This window comes from Takifugu flavidus, chromosome 9 (genome assembly GCF_003711565.1).
Source record: "Takifugu flavidus isolate HTHZ2018 chromosome 9, ASM371156v2, whole genome shotgun sequence".
Taxonomy (NCBI): domain Eukaryota; kingdom Metazoa; phylum Chordata; class Actinopteri; order Tetraodontiformes; family Tetraodontidae; genus Takifugu; species Takifugu flavidus.
Window position 1 is genome coordinate 9434860 of NC_079528.1, and position 24779 is coordinate 9459638.

The 24779-nt window shown below is 43.2% G+C and overlaps 4 protein-coding genes and 2 long non-coding RNA genes across 7 annotated transcripts; 2 read left to right on the plus strand and 4 right to left on the minus strand.

The window, feature by feature from the left end:
• On the minus strand, positions 1-2592 carry sqstm1 (sequestosome 1). Of its 2 annotated transcripts, none has more exons than XM_057043661.1 (8): positions 2283-2592; positions 2030-2125; positions 1350-1627; positions 1127-1271; positions 940-1008; positions 711-862; positions 352-514; positions 1-277 (listed from the first exon to the last, which is right to left on the minus strand). In XM_057043661.1, exons 1-8 carry the CDS (start codon positions 2449-2451, stop codon positions 114-116), a joined length of 1236 nt encoding a protein of 411 aa, XP_056899641.1. In that variant the 5' UTR covers positions 2452-2592; the 3' UTR covers positions 1-113. The 2 variants fall into 2 exon arrangements, with proteins under 2 accessions (XP_056899641.1, XP_056899640.1); XM_057043660.1 differs by having other exon boundaries at positions 352-517.
• A 144-nt stretch (positions 2593-2736) lies between these two features.
• On the plus strand, positions 2737-4210 carry LOC130531600 (uncharacterized). The gene is made up of 2 exons (XR_008952143.1): positions 2737-2980; positions 3266-4210. It is a non-coding gene; the product is annotated as an uncharacterized LOC130531600 (long non-coding RNA).
• Positions 4211-4212: 2 nt separating this feature from the next.
• rnf4 (ring finger protein 4) lies at positions 4213-6477 on the minus strand. The gene is made up of 8 exons (XM_057043672.1): positions 6319-6477; positions 5950-5969; positions 5619-5772; positions 5467-5546; positions 5355-5367; positions 5157-5277; positions 4776-4827; positions 4213-4697 (listed from the first exon to the last, which is right to left on the minus strand). The coding sequence occupies exons 2-8, from the start codon at positions 5959-5961 to the stop codon at positions 4548-4550; spliced, it is 582 nt and encodes a 193-aa protein (XP_056899652.1). The 5' UTR covers positions 5962-5969; positions 6319-6477; the 3' UTR covers positions 4213-4547.
• A 1675-nt stretch (positions 6478-8152) lies between these two features.
• Positions 8153-18465, plus strand: polr2b (RNA polymerase II subunit B). The gene is made up of 25 exons (XM_057043658.1): positions 8153-8305; positions 8975-9047; positions 9738-9888; positions 10139-10251; positions 10340-10559; positions 11473-11631; positions 12189-12353; positions 12452-12648; positions 12717-12836; positions 13123-13309; positions 13443-13586; positions 13732-13871; positions 14173-14284; positions 14360-14514; positions 14592-14790; positions 15199-15367; positions 15823-15919; positions 16000-16094; positions 16178-16428; positions 16795-16884; positions 17026-17133; positions 17459-17572; positions 17735-17895; positions 17978-18173; positions 18293-18465. The coding sequence occupies exons 1-25, from the start codon at positions 8287-8289 to the stop codon at positions 18380-18382; spliced, it is 3525 nt and encodes a 1174-aa protein (XP_056899638.1). The 5' UTR covers positions 8153-8286; the 3' UTR covers positions 18383-18465.
• LOC130531599 (uncharacterized) lies at positions 15423-15885 on the minus strand. Its single transcript, XR_008952142.1, has 3 exons — positions 15731-15885; positions 15529-15578; positions 15423-15471 (listed from the first exon to the last, which is right to left on the minus strand). It is a non-coding gene; the product is annotated as an uncharacterized LOC130531599 (long non-coding RNA).
• Positions 18466-18664: 199 nt separating the features above from the next.
• igfbp7 (insulin-like growth factor binding protein 7) lies at positions 18665-21902 on the minus strand. The gene is made up of 5 exons (XM_057043670.1): positions 21222-21902; positions 20424-20533; positions 19450-19554; positions 19093-19219; positions 18665-18823 (listed from the first exon to the last, which is right to left on the minus strand). The coding sequence occupies exons 1-5, from the start codon at positions 21763-21765 to the stop codon at positions 18807-18809; spliced, it is 903 nt and encodes a 300-aa protein (XP_056899650.1). The 5' UTR covers positions 21766-21902; the 3' UTR covers positions 18665-18806.
• Between the last annotated feature and the right edge of the window lie 2877 nt (positions 21903-24779).

Sequence of the window (24779 nt, forward strand, 5' to 3'; positions counted from 1 at the left end):
TTGAAGGTGTACATTTTAATTGTTCCCATAAACATGTAATCACGTCAGGTATTACTCAATGACACTGAGATGAACCAGACGACAGGAAGCAACATGGTTGCACCGTGTCAGCTTCAGGGCTGTTGGGGGTTAGGTTGTCTGGCGTACTGGATGGCATCAAGGGCGGCGCCAATGTCATAGTTTTTGGCTTGCAGAAGACGCGTCAACCAACCGCCTTCATCTGTGAAGCCCATTGACAGCATCTGAGCCAAAGACTCTACTAGACGAGGATCTGCCTCTGTGAGGGATGGACGCATGTTAGTGGAGACATCACACGCAACATCATCTAGTCTGTTGGAAACCTGATCTTACCGTCTGGAAGGTGGGGGTATAAAGCTGCCTCCTTTAGACCTGTTGGATGTTGCTGTCCACCTGAAGGCAGACTCTGGGCCTGCAGTGACTGCAGCTCTCCAGTAGAAGGATCAACCTCTTTGGGGCTCAGGTGGGTCCACTCCTCATCAGAGTCCCTGTTTCCCTGCTAAACACATATGAATCAAGTCTACCTGTTTCCCTGGCCTGCCATGTGAAGTACTGATGCCATTTGTGTGGCCACACTATCACTCCAACCCTTCCCCTTAATTGGCATGTGCTGATGTGAGAATATTTCTATACAGTAAATTAATCACATTAAGGTCATCAGGTGTTTAAACTTTTGATTCTGCTGAACTTACTTGTGTTCCCACACTGGTGCTACAGTCAGTCTTGACTCCACCCCCATCATTGGCTCCACCCCCCAGGTCTTCCTCACCCCTCTCATTCTGAAGGGGTGGTACCACCTTAGCCCGCTGGCCCTCGTGTTCCACATCGATGTCCACATCAATACCTGTACAAATGTGACATTTCCTGCTTTAAAAACTGATGTCAGTCTACAATCGTAAGATGTCGGGTGAGACCACTCACCCAGTGGACTCAGCATGGCTGCCACGCCCTCACCAATATTCTTCAGGAAATCCACATTAGCCTGGGAGTCTACAAAAGAGATTCTTAATGGTGTGCTGCTCCAGTACAAACACAACATTGTTGTTCAGTTTTTGACAGTGTGCACCCCGTCAAAGTGACGAGGACAACTAGAGGCCCAGAAACTAACCAGAGGGGAGACTGCTCTCAGCAGCAGGTGTAGAAGCTGGAGGCTGATCAGGGGCCTGGCTCTGGCTCTGGCTCACATTCTGAGACTGGTTCTGATTCCACATGCAGTGTCTCATCCACTTCATCCACTTCCCACGTGGAAACCACTGCAACAGACAGGAGAAAACAATTCCTCAAAAAGATCTAAGACCCAAACGTAGGGTACTTTTCATGGTGCAGCCCACCTGCAGGGGGTGCCAGATAGGCAGCAGAACGTGCTCAGTGTGCATCCCTCTGGCCTGGCAGGCAGAGCAAAGATCGTAGTTTGGACAGACTGAACACTTGAAACGAGTTCCAACAACAGGCCCCTCGCAGCCGTCACAGGTGACATTAGGGTGCAGCACCTGGGGAGGGGCCATTGGGTGCGGCAGAGTATGATGAGCTCCGGGTGGGGGAGGAGGGTGGCCAAACCCGAATGGAGGGAAGGCATGAAGAGGGAAGTCTCGACGGTGCTCCTTCTTCTCTGGAATAATTCAGAAAAACAAGCGACGCTCTTTCTTCGGCCTGGTTCCAACTCGTCAAACCTCTGCTCCACTTTTCCTTAACAGGTTTCTGATACTTGAGGCTGGGTTCTATTTTTATTACCACCTCACTCAACCTACCAAAACTTCAAATAAACTAATTGAAATGTACACAAAATGTAAATGTACACTATAGAAATGTCACATTACAGAGTTTGGGATGTTTCAGAGAAACAGGTTAATGAGTTTTCAAGTTTCATAAAGTTTGCTGTATATGGAGATAAGCAACGGCCACCTGGCTGCCTGTGACCCTAACTAACCATTCTCTTTAGCATAACCTGAACACAGGAATGCTACTTTCTGTTACCATGGTGATGCGCAGCTGTGACGACATGACTCTGTACCTTTGATAAAGATGCGGAAGGTGGAGTCCTTCATGCAGGCCAGTCCCATCAGAAGTTCATCGTCAGAGGAAAATGCAACCAGGTCTCCATCTTCATCTGAAATGGCATCATCACCATCGTGATCATAGTTGTGTTTTTAGGCTCAAAAATAGAAGCAATTGACAACACATGGACTATCCTCTGTAGAACAGGTTTAAGTTGTTTCATTTATGTCATTCGTATGTTCTCTGTGAAATCTGATGGCTATGTTCACCTTTGTAGAACATGTTAAATCCGCTGTTTTTCAGGTTGTTAAAGATCTCTGCGGTCTTCCGGCAGAGGTACTCAAAGCTGGATGAGACGTCCTGGTCCACCGCAAACCTCCGGACCTCCTTGACCACCTCGTCCTTCCCCAGCAGGTAGGCCTTCACTGTCACCGACATTCTGCTCCGATCTGCGCGTAAAAGCTGGATTAGTCAGTAAACTGAACACTAGCAAGTGTTACACTCGAACATACAGCAGAGGTTTGTGACGCAGCTTTTAATCTTGACAAGACTGTGTTTACTTCCTGGAAATACGTCGGCGGAAACCAACTCGCTTTGCCATTGGTCGGCAGACGGAGCCCCGCCCATTCTACAAATAACAGGCCAGCAGGGACCGAGTCATGTGACTTAGTCTGACGCGACAACAATGCTGAGTCATCGTTACACCTAAACATTTGAAGTGTTTCTACTGATCTCCATGGATGATATTTAGATTTGGATACTGTGGGAACCGTGTTTGCAGTTTAGTAAATGTATGTAGTGTTACATGAATCCCGTGGAAGATGTGTCGGAGGGTGATGGGAGCAGGACATCGTCAATCATCTCCATTGTCTTAAAAACGATCAACTCGAGGTTGTGCCCGCTGCTCTGCGTTAGCAGATCATTCTTATCCTGCGTAAACTCAGATTCACCCCCACCAGGGATTTCCGTGAGTTCTAGTGGGGGGGGGGGGGGCTTTGCAAGGACCGAACACACACTAACCCGAACCCAGAGTCGAAGATGTGTTTTAACAGGTTCACGTTTACTGAGAGACTGGAAATCCATGAAACATTTGCTGGCATTTAAGTCGCACATTACGTAAACCTCACTTTGTAAACAGTTCGCTCTTAGTGTGTAGATTTATGACATTTTCAGTTCAAATAGAGCCCTGTTGTGTGATTAAATATTTTTTTGATCAGCCCATTTATGTTATACAACTTATTCGTATTTTCAGAATTATGGGGTGTGACGTCAGGTTGACTTTTGCAGCAGCCAATCAGGAGCAAAAGCGTGTGTCAGGTGACAATGACTCGTCAGTCCTGTGACTGAAATGACTCAGAATCACGAGATCAACTGACCCTTTTCCCCCATAACTTTATTAGTAGTTTTGCAACAGTACACGACGAGGAAGGTAAAGATGATCTGCAATTGTACAAATACTCAGCACTAGAGATCTAAAAAGAAACACGAATTGGGTTTTATTGTTAAATTTGCCAGGAGCATTATGATTTGGAATAAGTCTTAACAATGTCCATCTTATCTGGACTCCTGAGAAGTTTCCATCTAATTAATGACAATCTAATCTAATTGTTTTATATTGTGGAAAGAAGAAAACTCTAAAATATGAAATCTGTGAAACTTCTTACTTTGTGAGGTGGGGGGGGGGGGGGGTTGTATTTTAAGTCCATGATAAAACCGTTTTTTTTTATTTATCATAATCTAAAGTGGTGGAAACGATTCATTAAAATGTTTTGTCCGAATTTCTAAATATTTGTGTTTATTGCTTGATTGATACAAATTTGTGACTGGAATGTCTTTTGCAGTAAAATCTTTACATTTAGTTGGATCAATAATTAGGACAAATAGATTTTATCACGGACAGAAGTAGCAGAGGAAACTTGTTTTCAATTAAAAGAAAGTTTCATCTCATTAGTCTGGACATGTAAAAGGATGCTGTTACTGATGCATAAAATCTTATTGAGCCTTGCTGTATTTAACACTTACAGGCTTAATTAAAAACAGCAAGAAAAAACTGTTTCCACGTACTCAGGAGAACTCGGAGCTTAAGACAATGACTTATTTTCTCCAGCTGTCTGGAAATATGCCTGCTGCTTGCTTCTTTGATTTGTAAATTTCCCCATTGTGGGACAAATAAAGGAAATCTTGATAGACACCAAAATATCAGTTTGATGGTAGTTGCTTGATTGCTGAGAAATTGGCAATACATTTAGTGATAACATAGTCATTTATATCTAGTTAAAAAATAATTTCAGCATTGTCTCTTGTAAATTCTGAAATTACACACAACTTCTTCCAGTCTTTGTTGTAATTACATATAATCCAAAATTCCTATTCAAAGCCACAAAGTCAAAATTTATTTACACAATTAGAAAATACAAAAAATAAACTATATGAACTATAATCAATAATATGCATTAACTGACAATCATTCAACACAGTCAGATTGTAAATAGTGAGAAAGAAAACAGCAGGGCACACGTCACAGTGTGATGATGTCAGATGTAAAGTGGGTGGTACTGGCGGTGGGTCAATCGCTTCCTGCAGGTGGGACACGTGTGCGAAGACGTCAGGGCATCTCTCAGACACTGGCTGCAGAACACATGACCACATTTGGTGGATACGACTAATCTGCCGCTGTCTACAATCTGCAAACATCAACACTCCAATCAGAAAGCAGGATTCAGCTGTCCATCCAGGTAAGCAACAAACATGATTAAGGTTACCTCACAGTAGGAGTCCAAACAGACCGGACAGCTGATCGTCCCTGGAGTTGGTCTGAAATAGAGGTGTTCCCCATTCAGTGTTCCCTTTCCAAACCGTTTTAGTAACTTGTATTAGTGGTTCTTATGGCAAATTCTATGGCACAACATGGGGCTGTTGTTGCACGGAGGACGAAAAAAGTATTGAAAATGTTCTGCCCTAGATTTCACCACTGTTTATGATGTCAAGCATATTCAAAGTCAGACATTTTAGAACCCAGGCACCTTTTAGCTCCATGTCCTAACATGTCTCACATTTGTGAGTTGAGTGACTTTAGTCCCACATAGTGGAAGTTTCATTTGTGGGACCTGAAGATAAAGTGTTGGCAGGTCTTGGTGTAATACCTGAAAACACTGTTGTCGTGTAAGGAAACTACTGAAGTCTTCAGGACAGGAGCCGCATTGTCATCTTCATCACTGCTGACTACATAACTCTCTGCTGTGGTGACTGTACTGCGCTGAGGACCTGAAGGAGAACATATATATTAGGCCTACCCTTCACTAAAACCTCAATCACAATCTCGTCTCAAAATCAGCCTTTACCTTCATCCAACAGCTGAAGCAGCAGAAGCAGCCATGGCAGAACATAAACAAAATATGTCAGAGAGGAGGGGGTGTCTGTGTGATGCAAGCATATGCACGTGTGTTACGTTACCAGCACAGAGTCATTGCTCGTCAAATCAACCACAGCACATTCTGATCCCTCACAGGTCAGGTCCACCACTTCCTCCACACCTAAATACAAAAGACTCATTACTGACTGGACTCTGACAATGCTAAGTCGTTTCTAAAGTGATCATTACTGACTGTCTGCCACATCAATGGGCTCTGCAGCAGAGTCAATGTTGCCATTGGACATGCTCGTATCATTTGCAGCCCTTCTGGCACTAACACGTCTGCTTGTCTTGGTGCTGGATCTGACAACAAGAGGACTTCCTGTCGTCCTCCTTTTCCGCTGAGCCTTAACACAAATCAGAACACCACAACAGTGGAAGATGCAAAAATCATCGGCATAGATGCAACGCCTGACTTAAGCAGGCTCCTTAAATGTTCACTCGATGCCTTTAGATGGCAACTCTTTATGTCATGCTAAGTATTTCACACGTAGCGAAAAGTTTGACTAAATAAGAAAACTTACAATGTTGCTCATATCAGACGCTGCGGAGAGAGGGAAAAACAGAGTTTTTTTAAGCAAAAGTGAAAACTGTGCTACAAGCTAGTTAGGTTGGTTTTAACCAGATAGCAAGTTCTTGGGTTCCACTTGGTTGTTATTGTTTCAACCGCGTCTAATTATTTAACATATGAACCAAAGTCGCTTTAGCTTCTGACATAGTTAACAGTTACTAGGTTATTGTTAACGATGTGTAAAATTAACACATTTAACTGATTCTAGAGGCTCATAACACACTTTGAATCCTGCGTTATACTGGCTCCATTTTACACTTCAGAAATTTTTAACCCAAACATTTGACAAAGCATAACAACTGGCAGTTTTATAATCTATTACCGTCTTTGTGTTTCTCCTGAGAGCTGGTAACTCTACTGATCTTCTGTAGGTACAGAGAAAAACGTTAGTATCTCAACATTGAAACACTAATTTCCAAACAGCTGATGCTAATTTTTAGCTAACCGCCTGTTTCTCCAGCGGGCGGAAGTTAGTATCGTTTCCGTGTCATAGCACTTCCGCTACTTTTGAGACAAAGGTATTGCAGACCATTTTAAAATTAATTCATGTTGTCATTTAAGTCAGAGTTCATAGTTATTACAAGATATCGTAATGATATTGTCTTTATCCAGGTTTACGATCATGGGAGTGGAATAAATTAATTTACTAGTGATCGCTTGTCTAACTCAGTCCGATAGGAGGAGACAGACTTCCGGAGGCGACAGGCAGACTTCCGGCTCTTCACTGGAACGCAGTAACACGTGAAGTAACAACCAGGCACACAGAGAGGGTTTGAGTTGACGATCTTAACACATTAATACAAGGTTATATAATATAGTAGGTTGCTTGATAATCAAAGCCCCAAGGCTTGAACCCCTTGACCTTTGACCTTTGGGATATCAAAGGTACCTCCAGGTCACCAAAACTCAATCATTTGTTCTTTCGCCTATTGTCAACATTTTTATTCCGGAAATTCCATTAAATTCCATTAAATCCATGATAGCTTGTTGTTATTTTGCTTGCAGAACAGAGACTTTAATGCCAAAAATGCACCTGCCATTAGGTGAAAAGTTTAAAAAGATTAGAGTTATATATAGATTTGCAAACTAAAAATATAAAACATATAGTTTTTGACTTTACTACCAAAAATAAAGGTACATGGACTCTACATAATGGCATTGTGAGAAATGGATGCAATGATATAAATTATCTGGAATATTCTTGCAACTGAGAAGACCATAAATAATATGGAAGTTGTGGTAAATATTTTAACAAACGTTTGGGACCAGAATTAGAAACAAAATCTAATTATATTCCATTCTTTTTTAAATTGATTTATTAATATTAATATACTGAGCCATATTATGTATCCAGTAGTGGAGTTAGAAAAAGTATATACACAGATTAGAAAATAGATAAATAATGTAAAAATCTGCATATTCATGAAATTAAAAAAAAATACTAAAATTGTTTGTTTTAATCCCTTTTGGATTTCTAGTCCACTAGCTACCAGCTCGTTCAAAAAGATGTGAAGCTTTTGATTCAATACAGTTTTTTTACTGAATGTTAAATTTGCCTTAAAACAAATTATTGTGCAAGAATAATAAAATCCTTCCTTTCTGTGGATGCTGGATGAAGTGTCTGGTCTTCCTTTGAATGTAATTACATTCAACCAAAACATTTTTGTGCAGAATGATGAAGCAAATGTGAAATAGTTTTATCATTCATACCACAAAAAGTACAGGAGCATTCAACATTAATCTTAAATCTTTTTAAAGTTTGTATTCTAACGTGGGTCTATCCTGTTCATAATTGTAAAAGATATACTTTGATCGCATCATTGAGCCAAACTACCAATTAGACACAGCATCTTCTTTTGGTGTTTTGTTTTTATGTACTAAATTTAGAAATAAGTTCATTTTATCATAACTCTCCATCAGTCCTCAGTTCTGTCTTCAGTTCTCATCAGTTCTGACATTAAATATTGACCCACTTTTTGTTATAGATTTATTTTTATAGAGAAGACTCCAATTGTTGGAAAAATATGTTTGTGCAAAATCTGCTAATTTCACAGGCAAAATCAGTTTTATAATCACATTTTAACAGGAAATTAGGGCCTCCGCTTGAATTAAACATGAATATCAGGTGAGCCATAAATTGACCTCCAAACACTTCTGCGCATGCGCACGAACAGCGCATGCGCAGAAGTGACATGAAGCCGCGCAGCTCGAGCACTGAAGACCGTTTTCGTTTTGTCTTTTTCTCTGTTGTCTTTTTATTTGTTCGGGTTTAATATATTGTTAAGAGAAAATGTATGACCAAGACGAAGGTGAGTCGCTTTAGTGCACAACCAAAAACTTGTTTAAAGTTGTACCGAATGTAGCCTTTACTTAAGAAACGGTTTGTCTTTTTTGTAAAACGCGGACTCGGTCATTTTTAGCAGCTAGCACATGTTAGCTTCTGCTTAAACATCAGGATGCTGCAAAATGTAACTACATGAAAACATTTTACAATGACCAAAAGAAAGGCCTGAAAAACCTTATCTGTGCCTCAAGCGCACAACTGCATTTAATTAATTAAATATGCTGCCGAAAACAACTGTCAGCGGCTCCACGCTTTTGTTCGGCTAGCTAACGTGACTATATATATTTAAATACACAAACATACCTGTATATGTGTGTATATATATATGTGTGTGTGTATATATATATATATATGTGTGTGTGTGTGTGTTTATGTCTGTGTAGATTCAATTCAGAACTGAAGAAGCCATCTAGATAGAAGGTGAAACTTCAAATGAGGAGAAAAACAGTCCAGTTGACACAGAAAACTACCTTGGATATACGTGTTTATGTACATACGTGTGTGTGTGTGTGTGTGTGTGTGTGTGTATTTTGAAGAGTGATTTACAGAAATCTGTATTTCTAGGTCAATCTGACATGCAGCCGATTCTACCCTGATTTGTTCACTGCTTTCATTGGGAATCTGTGTTTTTCAGATAACCAATATGATGAAGATGATGATGAAATCACTCCTGATTTGTGGCAGGAAGCATGTTGGATTGTCATAAGGTAAACGTCTGTGTTTGGAGTTCGGTACCACACGTAACTATATCGAACCAAGAACCATGGCCTTCCTCTCTGGCAGTTTCAGGAGGTGATGAAGATGGTCATTTTGTTTTCAATAGTTGGAATGGAATGATGTAGCTGTGATGAAATGAAAAGGGTCTTATACATTTAAACAGATATTAAAGAGGGTGTGGTAAATGGTTACAAACTCTTCAGATATCTTTAAACCCATTAATGAGTTTAAACGATCATAAGATCACATAGGAGAGCAATAAGATGGTGTTGATTATATAAAGCAAAAGCAATCACGTCATTGGTTTACATGTGTTCTTCAATAGCTTCGTGTTTGCTCAGCATATCACTATGGGACAGAAAACGGGACGTATTAATTAGCAACATGGTCACCAGCAAACAAATAGGTCGGTGCATTGAGAGTTCGTCAGCGTAAATGAGGGATCAATCAAGAACTGGCCAAGATCTATGAATGGGAGCATCTTCACAATGACAGACGACATTGAGCAGATCGGTGAATTAAGACATTGCAGGCTGTCATACAAATTGCCTAAAATGGGAAGTATCAGCCAATCCGATATAGCTGACCAGATTGGCAGAAATTCTCTGTAGGTCCATTAATGTGCTTTAGCGTTCTGTTGGTTCTGTTTGATTTTTACAGCAGTGTTTATTCTTTTGTAGCTCTTATTTTGATGAGAAGGGTTTGGTCCGACAGCAACTGGATTCGTTCGATGAGTTCATCCAGATGTCTGTTCAGAGGATTGTAGAAGATGCACCACCCATTGACCTGCAGGCAGAAGCTCAGCACACTTCAGGAGAGGTGGAGGAACCGGTGAGCAAACATATGAGATGTTGTCAGGGACAGGCTAAGATGAGGCCTAGTTTAGAGGTCTTTTAGCCTGACTGGGTGTCCATCTTTGGTGGAAATATTTTAAGAAAACATCAAGTGTTAACAGGAGAAAAGAGTTGAACCAATAAACCAGATGTTGGTCAGAATTAGGGCAAGTGGGCAAGCTTGTGCGTATTGTCATGACACTAGACCGCCACATAGATGCTTGTGACATCTCTGTTAATTGTTGCAGCCTCGTTATCTACTGAAGTTTGAGCAGATCTACCTGTCCAAACCCACCCACTGGGAGAGGGATGGAGCACCATCTCCCATGATGCCCAATGAAGCTCGACTGCGAAACCTCACGTAGGTTCTCAGCTTTTTTGTGCTGGCTCCGCCTTATGTCACAAACATGTCTCTGATTTTGTCCCACTCTCGCACCCCACCTCCTCAGGTATTCAGCTCCCCTGTATGTTGACATCACAAAGACCATCATCAAGGAGGGGGAGGACCAGATCCAAACACAGCATCAGAAAACATTCATTGGTAAAATCCCCATCATGCTCCGCTCCACATACTGCCTCCTGAGTGGCCTGACAGATCGAGACCTTTGTGAGCTGAATGAGTGTCCACTTGATCCTGGAGGCTATTTCATCATCAATGGTTCTGAGAAGGTAAGCTGTCTAAGATCAGTCCGCTTCTAAACCAGTTCTACTGAATCAAAGCCAGTTTTCCATTGGCTTTCACACTGCCTGGTGTTCGTAGGAAGTGGTAGGAGTGACAGCAGGATTTCACTTTACCAGACAAAAGGTTCTGGTCACATTTTGTGAGTTTATTGAGCTTAAAATGATTTACAGGCAAGAATGACATCAAGGAATATAAAAGTATACCCTTATTGAAAAGGAGGCTACATCAAATAAAACGAGGGCTGCAGTTGACTCGCGTGCATACAAACCTTCAAATCAAAACATGTCCATTTTATGCATTTGAAATCTAGATACAATAAAAACTATCGCTGTAAATAAATCCCTCAACGTGTTTCAGGATTATAGTTTTCCACATTTTCATTGCAGTGTCACTGTGCACAGTTATTAGACATGTTGTTACTACAGTGCTTTTGGTTCATCGGACGTGTGAACAGACCCTCAAACCTGAACATTTAAGCAGTAAAAGTTAGGGTTAACCCTAACCCCAACCTAACCTAACCCTAACCTAAGGGAGAGGAGAGGAGAGGAGAGGAGAGGAGAGGAGAGGAGAGGAGAGGAGAGGAGAGGAGAGGAGAGGAGAGGAAACCATTACCCAGTGGGGGAGTGACAGAGGCCTGTCAGGTGATCATGTTTCCGGACCCCGGCAGCCTCGGCCTCTAGCAGCACAGCTAAGATGTTAAATGCGACTTGCGCTCTGTCTGCGTCGTTTTTATTGACCGTTCTCACTTTTTCAGAGATGCTTTTCCTTTTTCTAATTCATGGGAAAATGTGACTCTTTCAAACGCTGTTTCTGGGATGTGTTGGTGTAAAATCTGAAGATGCAACTTGTGGGTTTGTACTTTTGTACTCTGATCAAAGCGAGCCACTTGCTGGTTTTCAGGTGCTTATTGCTCAGGAAAAGATGGCTACCAACACCGTGTACGTCTTCGCCAAAAAGGATTCCAAATACGCCTACACCAGTGAGTGTCGTTCATGTTTGGAGAACTCCTCTCGCCCCACCAGCACCATCTGGGTCAGCATGATGGCTCGAGGAGGACAGGTCAGTCACCTGTTCATGAGTTGCTTTTCACCTCCCCCACTTTGTCCTCTGAACATTTAATTAGTTTATAAAGCAAATATTCCACAAGTGCATCACAACCAATATGTCAATCGCCAATAAAGTTCCAAAACGCTAAAAATCACACAAGTAAAGTTAAAGGAGAAAGTTGTAAACATCTAAACAATGATCACTTTGACTGAGAGAGGAATTGATTACTGTCTGATGCTGCTGGAGCTCCAGCAGCTGAAATCTTAATGAAGATTTGGTTGGAGACAGAAGTGCAGACATTTACACTGTCACAGCAGCTCAAACTAAAAATCGGTTGTTAAAAGTGTCACTTTAAAACGCTCGCTAACAAGATACACTAAAGTATACACAAGTGTAACGGGTGAAACCAGAAATTTTATGCCAGCAGTTAACACTTGGTGATGTCTTGTGATGATGCACCAGTTAGTCCAGTTAAAGTTAAAGCTATCTCTTCCCCACACGTTACATATTAATACAATTTGTTTGTTTTGGGTTGCTGAGATTGACTGGCTGATTGCTAATTTTCAAAGGGGGTGAAAAAGAGTGCAATTGGTCAGAGGATTGTGTCTACGCTGCCTTACATCAGACAGGAAGTTCCCATCATCATCGTGTTCCGAGCACTGGGATTTGTGTCGGACAGAGACATCCTGGAACACATCATCTATGACTTTGACGACCCTGAGATGATGGAAATGGTCAGTCTTTTAATTAGCTTTTGGTCTGTTACTGCAGGCTTTCTTTAATGGCTCAAGCAGTTAGTGCCAAGTGACCAGTGATGTCGCTGCATTTCCAGGTGAAGCCCTCTCTGGATGAAGCTTTTGTAATTCAGGAACAAAATGTGGCATTAAACTTTATTGGTTCCCGAGGAGCAAAACCAGGTGTGACAAAGGAACGAAGAATCAAATATGCTAAAGAAGTTCTGCAGAAAGAGATGCTGCCACATGTTGGAGTCAGCGATTTCTGCGAGACCAAGAAGGCTTATTTCTTGGGGTGAGTCCTGCCTGGCATACGACTGCACAGGAGAATCGGACCCTGAGTGTGTGATCCTGTCTTTTTAGGTACATGGTACACAGGTTGCTGCTGGCTGCCCTTGGCAGACGAGAGCTGGACGACAGAGATCACTACGGCAACAAGAGGCTGGATCTCGCCGGGCCCCTGTTGGCATTTTTGTTCAGAGGGTACCGCATACCTTATATATAGTTTTCTATCCCTCCTTGGTTTAAAAGGCAGAACATGACCCAGTTATACATGTCCAAAGGTCAGCAGTACTGGAGTATTTAGCTTCTTCTGAATGCTCCGCTTCAGGAAAATGGTTTTCTTTAATATACTTTTATTGTTTAAATGAACTTGAATTTGTTCTCCTGCACACTTTCTGAAAATGAAGTTGGTTACTTTTTGTTTTTCAAAAATGATTGGAAAGACTTCATATACATTTGTTTTGTCCTGTTTTTCCTTCGACTTCAGCATGTTTAAGAATCTGCTGAAGGAGATCCGAATTTACGCTCAGAAGTTCATCGACAGAGGAAAAGACTTTAATCTGGAGCTGGCCATTAAAACCAGAATCATCTCAGATGGCCTGAAATACTCTTTGGCTACTGGAAACTGGGGAGATGTAAAGAAAGCACATCAGGCCAGAGCTGGAGTGTCTCAGGTGAGACACACAGCTCCAATTTAGTCGGTTTAATTCTGCTCTAGCATGAATACTTCCAATCATTAACACAACAACATCAAGCTTTGTCTTTGGAGGTCTGAAAAAGCCACAGTCCTTGTGTTCCTTCTTGTAGGTGTTGAACCGCCTCACCTTTGCGTCCACTCTTTCCCATCTCCGTCGTGTCAACTCTCCCATCGGAAGAGATGGAAAACTGGCAAAACCCCGACAGTTACACAACACGCTGTGGGGCATGGTGTGTCCCGCCGAAACGCCTGAGGTACAAACGCTGCGAGGAAAATGATCTGAGCACCAGTGAAGAACAACGCAGGGCTATAACAATCATCCCAACCAAGGCTCCAGCCCTGGTTCACATTAGTCCAGCTCAGCTTTATTCACTCAAAGAAACGTTCATCTTCTTTCAGGGTCACGCTGTGGGTCTGGTGAAGAATTTGGCCCTCATGGCCTACATCTCTGTGGGCTCTCAGCCATCACCCATCTTGGAGTTTCTGGAAGAGTGGAGCATGGAGAACCTGGAGGAGATCTCACCTGCAGCCATTGCAGAGTGAGTCGAATGTTGGCTTTTGTGGAAATAGGAGCCATTTTTCATTTTTGTCTTGTAGACTTTTTCGTTGGACTATTCATGTGAAATCCTTGTTTGACTGCCTCCAGGATAACAGCATTTAAATGTCACTTAATTAAAATCATCTGGAAATACTTTCATGTTGTTGAAACCTTTAAAGAAACCACTGTTCATTTAAAAGTAGCACAGCCATCAGCAAACATCTCAGATATCATTTCTATCATTAGATTTCCTCATGCTACTATCCAAATGCACCTGTTTGATCTCTTTTACTTATTTTCAGTGCCACAAAGATCTTCGTGAATGGATGCTGGGTTGGAATTCACAAAGATCCTGAGCAGCTGATGAACACTTTGAGGAAACTCCGGAGACAAATGGACATCATTGTGTCTGAGGTAAGGATGGTTCAAATGTCAGGCTGTCGGGAATCTCGTGGACCCTGAAAGCTGCTGCTGGCTGTGACCGTTCAGGTGTCCATGATCAGAGACATCAGAGAGCGGGAGATCAGAATCTACACAGATGCAGGACGGATCTGTCGACCGCTGTTAATTGTTGAGAAACAGAAACTGCTACTGAAGAGACGCCACATCGATCAGTTAAAGGAGAGGGAGTACAACAATTACAGGTGGGTCGTGCTTCTCATCTGTTGCACTCAGAAAAGGAGCAAACCTTTGTTGAAGGAGCCTTTATTGTGATGACCAGCTGGCAGGACTTGGTGGCAAGCGGTGTGGTGGAGTACATCGACACATTGGAGGAGGAGACGGTCATGCTTGCCATGACTCCAGATGACCTCCAGGAAAAGGGCGTGGCTTATTGCTCAACGTACACTCATTGTGAGATCCATCCATCCATGATCCTGGGAGTTTGTGCTTCAATCATTCCGTTCCCTGATCACAATCAGGTATATAAAACAGAGAAGCAGCTGTGGTGGACTGCACAGGTGTGTCGGGTTATCTGGGTAGTTACAGCTAACCCACAATGGGAGATGCACATCTCTGGCTTATTCAATAATCCTGTAGAACTCTTAGTTTTGGTTTAAAGTCAAATGTTTGAAGAATGTGAAGAATGTTAATGCCAAAATCAGCTGAACAAGGGCAGCAGCCATTAACCTGCCTCCGTGGTGTCGGAGCACTAAAACTAAACCAGACAAAATAATGAGAATCCTTTTTTCTGTGTAGCTGCTGCAAACTTCCTAGATTTTGTCTTTAGTAACTTTCCTCGTACTATAAAGAGCTTAAACCTGCTTTTCTGTCTTCACCAACCAGCAACTGTATCCTTCCACATCAAAGCAGTTGACTTTTATTTTCAGTCTCCCAGAAACACGTACCAGTCTGCCATGGGTAAACAGGCCATGGGGGTCTATATCACCAACTTCCATGTGAGGATGGACACCTTGGCTCACGTGCTCTACTACCCTCAGAAACCTCTGGTCACCACACGATCCATGGAGTACCTGCGCTTCAGGGAGCTGCCTGCAGGTAACACACACCTGTACAGGTTACACACACACCTGTACAGGTTACACACACATCTGTTACACGCACACCTGTACAGGTTATACACACATCTGTTATACACACACCTGTACAGGTTACACACACATCTGTTACACACACATCCGTACGGGTTACACACACACATCCGTACAGGTTACACACACACACATCCGTACAGGTTACACACACACATCTGTACAGGTTATACACACACATCCGTACAGGTTATACACACACATCCGTACAGGTTACACACACACACACACATCCCTACAGGTTATACACACACACACACACATCCGTACAGGTTATACACACACACATCCGTACAGGTTACACACACACATCCGTACAGGTTACACACACACATCCGTACAGGTTACACACATGGATTGGTAGCACCTGTGCAGTTGTCTGACCCAACGGGACCGTTTCAGGGATCAACTCCATCGTGGCCATCGCCTCCTATACGGGTTATAACCAGGAGGACTCGGTGATCATGAACCGCTCGGCGGTGGACCGAGGCTTCTTCAGGTCAGAGCTCCAGTTCTCCGGTTGAATGAAAAACTGGGATTGTTCAGCTTCTCTGAAACCAGAACGTTTTCCACCTGCAGATCTGTTTTCTATCGATCCTACAAAGAACAAGAGTCAAAGAAAGGTTTTGATCAGGAGGAGATCTTTGAGAAACCCACGCGTGAAACCTGCCAAGGTAAAAAAATAAAGATCTTCACTTATGTGTCGGTCACCTGTGGAGGGTGAGAACGATAAAACGGAGGAAACATGGTTTCACAGGTATGAGACACGCCATCTACGAAAAACTGGATGACGACGGCCTCATCGCTCCTGGGGTCCGTGTTTCTGGCGAGGACGTGATCATTGGGAAAACGGTGACGCTGCCAGACAATGAAGATGAGCTGGAGAGCACCAACCGGCGCTACACCAAGAGGGATTGTAGCACCTTTCTGAGAACCAGTGAGACTGGAATTGTGGATCAGGTGATGGTGACACTGAACCAGGAGGGCTACAAGTTCTGCAAGATCAGGGTGAGCACATTTCATCCTCACCAGAACCGTCTGTTTATTACATTAGTCAAACGTACTCGGTTGGAAGCCAAATGGCTCCTAAGTAAAATTTATCTGCAAATCTGATAGAAAGAGGGATGTAAAAGAGAAGAGCAGCTCGACGTCTACAAGCAAAAACCAAAAATAGACCCGAACCCCCACTTCCCAAAAATGGAAATACGTTCAAATCAGTTGTCTACAAACTTGGAACAAATGGAAGCACAAAAATTCACTAGATAACATTTTTAAACAATGATGCTGAAGATATTGGGGGTGTTCTCGTTACGCCTGAAAATCCACGTCAGTTGAAACCAGGCAGAACGCTGAACAGTTTCCTGTTGCCTGCAGGTTCGATCGGTCCGGATCCCACAAATTGGAGACAAGTTTGCTAGCCGACATGGACAAAAAGGGACCTGTGGCATCCAGTACAGACAGGAAGTAAATAGACATGAACTTGGGTCTTCTGTGTCTGTGATTTTAATTTTCTGGCCCTTTTATGCATTGAATGTTCATAAAATAGATCAATTGGAATCTCTCGAGTGTCCCAGATGAGTTAGCTGCTCTCCTGTTGTGTTGAAGGACATGCCGTTCACCTGCGAAGGAATAACGCCTGACATCATCATCAATCCACACGCCATCCCATCCAGAATGACGGTTGGACATCTCATCGAGTGTCTGCAGGGCAAGGTACTCCATCACTCATTTGGCTTCGTACTGATCAATTCTGATCAGTTTGGTGATCTGATCACCAAACTGTTGCAAAGGTTTTAACCTTGACATGTTGAGTCTCTCCAGACAACGCTGAGCAAAGGTGAGGATGGCGCTGCCTAGCAACTGTAGACTTGTAACAAAACTTGTTTGGATTCGGCAACAGAAAAGCAAACTCTTATCTGACATGAGTAATGCTACATCCAACCTATGCTAGCTTTCCTAGTTTTGAGTTTTTATTGACACTCAGCTCTCCGACACATTTCTGAATAAATGTGTCAACTTTTTTTCTATTTCACTTCAGGTTTCGGCCAATAAAGGTGAGATTGGAGACGCCACCCCGTTTAATGATGCCGTGAACGTGCAGAAAGTGTCCAACCTGCTGTCAGAATATGGATATCACCTGAGAGGAAATGAGGTCACTTCTTGTGCAATTTCTCTGAGAGTGTAGTGTCGTGTCCTTAAATGCATCAACTACAATCTTCAGAACCAACAATATTAGCTGCAATCCCTTTTATCTATTGATCATGTTGACCTTTCTGCCCATGAACGTTTCATTGACATATTGATCTGTGATCAGGTTCTGTACAACGGCTTCACTGGGAGAAAACTAACTTCACAGATTTTCATTGGTCCAACTTATTATCAGCGTCTAAAACACATGGTGGACGATAAGATTCATTCAAGGGCCCGGGGCCCGGTCCAGATCCTCAACAGGCAGCCGATGGAGGGCCGATCACGGTCAGTTGCATTGCTGAGCTGTCTGATTGATCGTTCTGATAGATCGTTCTGATCGATATGGACTGGCTTGTGTCACTCGCAGTGATGGCGGGCTCCGTTTTGGTGAGATGGAACGCGACTGTCAAATTGCTCATGGTGCTGCTCAGTTCCTCAAAGAGCGCCTGTTTGAAGCTTCGGATCCGTACCAGGTCCACGTTTGCAACCTGTGTGGCCTGATGGCCATCGCCAACACACGCACACACACGTACGAATGTCGTGGCTGCCGCAACAAGACCCAGGTACCTGTTAGACTGTCAGCTGGCCGGAGTCAAAGTTCAGTTGTGATGGTGTCGTAACGGCTTACACTAACGACGGTGTCGATCACTTTTCCAATCAAAAATTATCCTTGGTTTTTCAGATTTCTCTCGTTCGGATGCCGTACGCCTGCAAGCTTCTGTTCCAGGAGCTCATGTCGATGAGCATCGCTCCTCGGATGATGACGTCATAGAATACTTGAGCCCATCGTTTGCTTCCTCACGTTAATTGTGACGATCTTTTATTTTAAGAATAAAATAGTTTTTTTTCTTTAAATTGCCAAGTTGTCTTTTTGTCACTCTTCAAAGGCTCTAAATCATCAAGTACACACGGTGTTCAATGAGCAGTAACCACAAGCGTCAGAACACGTCACAACACAACACGTCAGAAGTGATCAGCCAATAACGTAAGATGAGTTAAGCAATAAATGAAGAAGTGGTGAGAATAATGTTAGGGTGTTCAATATATTGTGTCATTTTATCTCTGAAAAAAGCATTTTATTTAGGTGACGAAACCAAGCAAAAATATTGAGCATATCAAACAAATGAAAGGAGCCAAATGTGAAGTTAAACTTGAAGAGGTTCAAGTCTCCAGCTGTTTCATCTTCAACCGGTCACTTATTCTTCTTTGGTCGCTAAGGAAAAGACGACATAAGATTTTGCGTTTCATCAATCTAATACAAACTTTAAAATATTAATAATCATTCCTGAGAGTGGTAGCAGAATACAATGAGGGTTTTTCCCCCCCAAAATTCCTAGTTTTCAGGACCTGTGATTGGTCAGGAGGAAGTTATTTAACGATCGTGTGTTTCTCGTATGTCCTGCAGTAGAAACCATCGTTTTAGTGAGAGCAGCCTTTACTGAGGTGTAGGAGTTCTTTTAATCTTGTTTGTTATGGTGGTACCTTTCTTGACAATGATGTCATCACTGGACTCGACCAGGTGAATTGCTCCAACAGCTGAAGCTTCTCCTTTAGCATTGGTTGCATGACACTCATAGGATCCTCCTTCTTCTTTAGTCAGGGGAGAAATCTAAGAGCAAAGACCCACAGGTACCTTCATGGCATTACATGTTCTTCAGACCACACCCTCAGAGGGATGCGTGACATCAACATGGTCCGAAAAGCTCACATTAGTTAAGTCCCAAGTGTCACTACAAAGGAAAAAAGGACATAACCTGCTGGGCAAGTGAGTGTGTTGCATGGAGAGACGAGGACCACGAGTGCATTAGTAAACCACGAGGTTCGCTAGTGTGACCTCACCAGGACCCAGCCGGTCACTTCATGTTTCTGGGGTCCTCCTCTCGTCTGAATGGCCAGATTTTCTCTGTCTCCCGGGAGAAGCTCCAGCTTCTTAACGCTGAGGACCTGAAGGAAGACAACAGCCCACTCAAGTGCGCTACCTGGGTATGTTTTGGTTTACTTATTTAATTGATTTTAAGTGTAAACCATAAATATAATCCGAAATCCTGATTGGGAGATGAATCCTGCTCTGATCAGCAAAGCTGGATGGCTTAAAACAATTGAAACCTTTGTTAAATCTTTGTTATTTAGTCCTGAAGAAACAACAGATTCATCATAAAGTCAAACTGTTAGAGGGTTCACTTCTTTCAATTTTTATTTTTATTTTTTTTGTGAAACCTCTTGGAGTTCAATACAGGAGAAACTGTTTAAGCACCTGCATAAATAATTATGCACATTTTTTTTCATCATAGGGACGAGTAGTGGCTTCCACCTTTGAACCCTAACCCATCCAGTCACAGGCAAGTTTCCTAACCAGGATTTCTGATTGATATTTGCCTTCTAAAAGAATTTGACAAGAGAAAAAATTGTTTCTGCCTTAATCACAATTCAGTCTTTTTTCTGCATTTGATGAGTTTTGTTTTCTTCCCATCATCTCCGTCTGGTGCTGAGCGCTTGTCAGGATATGCATCTTTGTTCACTGTCCCAATAATTAAAGTTAGAGTCCACCTGTTCCATTTTTATCACACATTTATCAGAAAGCAACTTTGATAATTCCCATAAATTCACTGGAATTGTAGCCTTTCAACCTCCAACAAGTTACTTTTCAGGATGGATAAATGATGTCATAGTATATTATTCACAAGTAGAAATTAATCTAAATAAAACCAGAAACGGGAAAATAGTCACATTTTATATGCAGGTTTTGACTTTAGGGTCCTACAATTACTTGATTTAATGAAGACAACGTACATTTTTTAAACAGAGAAACAAACCTTTTTCCAGGTGATGACAGGTGTGGGAACACCCATGGCTTCACAGCTCAGGTAGACCTGAGAGCCGGTAACATTGTACACCTCACCTGGAGGTGTGACGATGAGTGGAGCTGCAGCCATCAACACAGCATTAGTTTGAGTTTGAACATCAAAACAGACTCAGACAGGATGAAACAGGTCATAATTAAAGGTAAAGCCTCCGTGACCTCAGAGGAATTCAGTTTGCTATGAACAAGATCACTGCAGCTTTTCAAAAGAAAGGAATTCTATGTTTGCTCAGAGGGATGTAGGTCGATTAATAACACTGTTACTGTCAGAGAATTCAGCAGCAACAAGTTCAAATAAGCCCTAACCTGTGTTGACTCGAAGGAACCCTTTCTTCCAAAGTTTATCTCACATTGATTTGTGGAGAAAATCATGTCCAATTACCTGTGAAAGCATATTTTTACACATTCTTTTTGTATCGTTCCTTCATGTCTGCATTGATTAATAATCATAATTTCATATTGGCCCAAAACTGTAACAAACATTTCTCTAATTAAAGATGAATTGAATTGAAATCCATTTTCAGGTCTAAACCTCTCAGCAACAACATTTTGTAGCAGTGCATCCTAAATATTTAATTCAGTATTTTCTATTCTTTATGCTTACGTAAATGGGGCAGGGGATCTGAACATGTTCTATCGTGCTAGAACCTGTTCTCGAAGCTTGTGCTAGCATGATGACTAAAGTCCAGTTGAGCTGGGTTGGAGAAGATTCAGTCCTGTAACAAGTATTTCCTGGGGTTTGCAGACTCACCTGTTGCACAGCGACCCTTGTTCTGGACAGTGATTGGTTCTCTGCCCTGCTCCTGTGCTGTCAGGCTCGCACTCCTCAACCCGCAGCCATTCCTGTACGTTACTCCATCTGTTCCGCAGACTTCATAGTTGCTCTTGCACCCACATACTCCCAGTTTGTTCTTCTTCTCCTTGTTGATTTTGATGCACTCCAGTCCAGAGCCGCAGCGGCGCCCACCTGCATGGCGTCTGCCGCAGGCCTCACCCTCTGCAGCAGCACAGACGGAGCAGCAGCCGCAGTAGTCCAGCACTGAACCCATGTGGCACCCCTCCACTGGGAGAGGGGTGCACAAATCCGGCTTACATGGGCCACATTCCAGAGCTGTTAGAGCAGGTAGAACCAACAGTACTGGAATTATAACGCGTGAGAAAGACTTCATAATGGTCCGCTCTGTCTGTGTGTCTGCAAGTGTGAAGAGTTTAACACGAGTGTGGTCTAAAGACCAAGACCGGAGCAAAACTGCTGTTGCCCCACCCCCAGGAGCTCGGATCCCAGATCTGTTCATCACGAACCGTCCTTGTGCCTACATGTCTCCGTTTGTTTTTAGCTTCAGTATTACTGTGTAATTGATGAGAAAGACCTGGTACTTCATAGTCCTACTGGGAGACTTCAACACTCATGTGGGCGGCAACAGTGTATTCTGGGATGGAGTGAGTAGGAAGAATGGCCTCCCTGAGCTGAACCTGAGCGGTGCTTTGTTGCTAGACGTCTGTGCTAGTCACAGTTTTTCCATAACAAACACCATCTTTCAGCATTAAGGTGTCGGTGTACGTTTCAACTGAACATCGTAATACGTCGGCCATTGATTGTCTTGGACACTCGGGTGAGGAGAACAGATCAAATGATCACCACCTGGTGGTAAGTTGGTTGATTGACCAGATTCCAAGAGAGGCTGTAGACATTGAGCCCGAGTGGACCACGTTCTCCAATTCGTTTGTTGGAATGGCCGTTGGTTGTAAGGTCTTCGGTGCTTGACATGGCAGCAATTGGTCCTATATCACATTTAGTCGTTAATGTTCAGACACGACTCTTGTGTAGCAGCTAAATCAGTTCCACTAACCCAGGCATGGGCAAACTACGGCCCGGGGGCCACACGCGGCCCGTTAAACGTTTTAATCCGGCCCGCCAAACTTGAAAAATTAAATGAATAAACCTTGTTAATGTTATATTTTCACTGCAATTCTGGTGTTTTCCCACTAGAAAAAAGACAGTCAGGAGGAGAGTGATGGTGATATCCTGAAGGATAACAGAACTTTCAGTGCTTTAAAATAGAAATGGTTATTAATTTTTTTTAAAAAGGCACATTTTATTCATTTGATTTTAAGTGTTTTAAGACTCATTCCAAAGTCAGATATTTTGTTGTAATGCTTCTCTTCATTTTCATTTGAAATTAAAGCACATGTTTTCTCCATATCCCAAGATGTGTATTTTTTCTCCAATGAGGTGAGGTTACCAAAGCACTCCATCCATCCATCTGCTCCTGGTCCGGCCCCTTTGTCAAATGTTAGAACCCATTGTGGCCCACGAATCAAAATGTTTGCCCACCCCTGCACTAACCCTTTCATTTCAGTGTCCCGAGTCAACATGATTCCTGGCCCTGCACTGTTGTTGTTTCTGAACTTGGGTTAGTGAGAACACAAATGTCTGAATGCTCCTTCGTTCAGAGGCAACAGTGGATGTGGGGCTGATGGTGTTTCCCCTTATTGTTTAGGCTGATGAGCGCTCATGTTCATGGTGTTTCATGTTCATGATGTATCTAATTCATACAGTAGGGTTAGCCATGGACTTCCACAAGGTTCTTTATTTGGATGATCTGTTTCTTTTTTTTTAACCTGTGGTCCCCAGAGTCTCTAAAGGTAGAATGGGGGGCCGAGCATTTAGTTACCTGTGGCGCACCTGTGGGCGATGAGGGTGAGGGTGAGTGTTAGGGTGAGGGTTAGGGTTAGAGTGAGGGTTAGAGGGTGAGGGTGAGGGTTAGAGTGAGGGTGAGGGTTAGAGTGAGGGTGAGGGTTAGAGGTTAGAGTGAGGGTGAGGGTTAGAGGGTGAGGGTTAGAGTGAGGGTTAGAGGTGAGGGTGAGGTTAGAGTGAGGGTGAGGTTAGAGTGAGGGTTAGGGTTAGAGTGAGGGTGAGGGTTAGAGTGAGGGTTGAGGGTTAGAGTGAGGGTTAGGGTTAGAGGTTAGAGTGAGGGTGAGGGTTTGAGGGTTAGAGTGAGGGTGAGGGTTGAGGGTTAGAGTGAGGGTGAGGGTTAGAGTGAGGGTGAGGGTTAGGGTTAGAGTGAGGGTTAGGGTTAGGGTTAGAGTGAGGGTGAGGGTTAGAGTGAGGGTGAGGGTTAGGGTTAGAAGGTTAGAGTGAGGGTGAGGGTTTGAGGGTTAGAGTGAGGGTGAGGGTTAGAGTGAGGGTGAGGTTAGAGTGAGGGTGGGTTAGAGGGTTAGAGTGGGGTGAGGGTTAGAGTGAGGGTGAGGGTTAGAGGGTGAGTGTTAGGGTGAGGGTTAGAGTTGGGTTAGGGTTAGGGTTAGAGGGTTAGGGTTAGAGGGTTAGGGTTAGGGTTAGGGTTAGAGGGTTAGAGTGAGGGTTAGAGGGTTAGAGGGTGAGGGTGAGGGTGAGTGTTAGGGTGAGGTTAGAGGGTTAGGGTTAGGGTGAGGGTTAGGGTTAGAGTGAGGGTTGAGGGTTAGAGGGTTGGGGGTTAGAGGGTTGGGGGTTAGAGGGTTAGGGTTAGGGTGAGGGTTAGAGGGTTAGGGTTAGGGTTAGAGGGTGAGGGTGAGTGTTAGGGTGAGGGTTAGGTGAGGGTGAGGGTGAGGGTTAGGGTTAGAGGGTTAGGGTTAGAGGGTTAGGGTTGGGTTAGGGTTAGGGTTCAGGGTTAGGGTTAGAGGGTTAGGGTTAGAGGGTTAGGGTGAGGGTTAGAGGGTTAGGGTTAGGGTGAGGGTTAGAGGGTGAGTGTTAGGGTGAGGGTTAGAGGGTTAGAGGGTTAGGGTTAGAGGGTTAGGGTGAGGGTTAGAGGGTTAGGGTTAGGGTGAGGGTGAGGGTTAGGGGTTAGGGTTAGAGGGTTAGAGTGAGGGTTAGGGGTTAGGGTGAGGGTTAGGGTTAGGGTGAGGGTTAGAGGGTTAGGGTTAGGGTTAGAGGGTTAGGGTTAGAGGGTTAGGGTGAGGGTTAGAGGGTTAGGGTTAGGGTGAGGGTGAGGGTGAGGGTGAGGGTTAGGGTTAGGGGTTAGGGTTAGAGGGTAGAGTGAGGGTTAGGGTTAGGGTGAGGGTTAGGGTTAGGGTGAGGGTTGAGGGTTAGGGTTAGGGTTAGAGGGTTAGGGTTAGGGTAATTTATGATCAAGGACCAGAATATTGACTACAGAAATAATCTTCAGATTTTTGCATCCAACATCACAAATGTTTCCTCACCATGAGATTAAATAAAAGCTCAGCTAAAAACATTGAATGTTTTCATTTAGTGATTTTTTTTAATGATTAGACACACAGATGGATCACTACTAGATGGATCACTACTAGATGGGTCACTACTAGATGGATCACT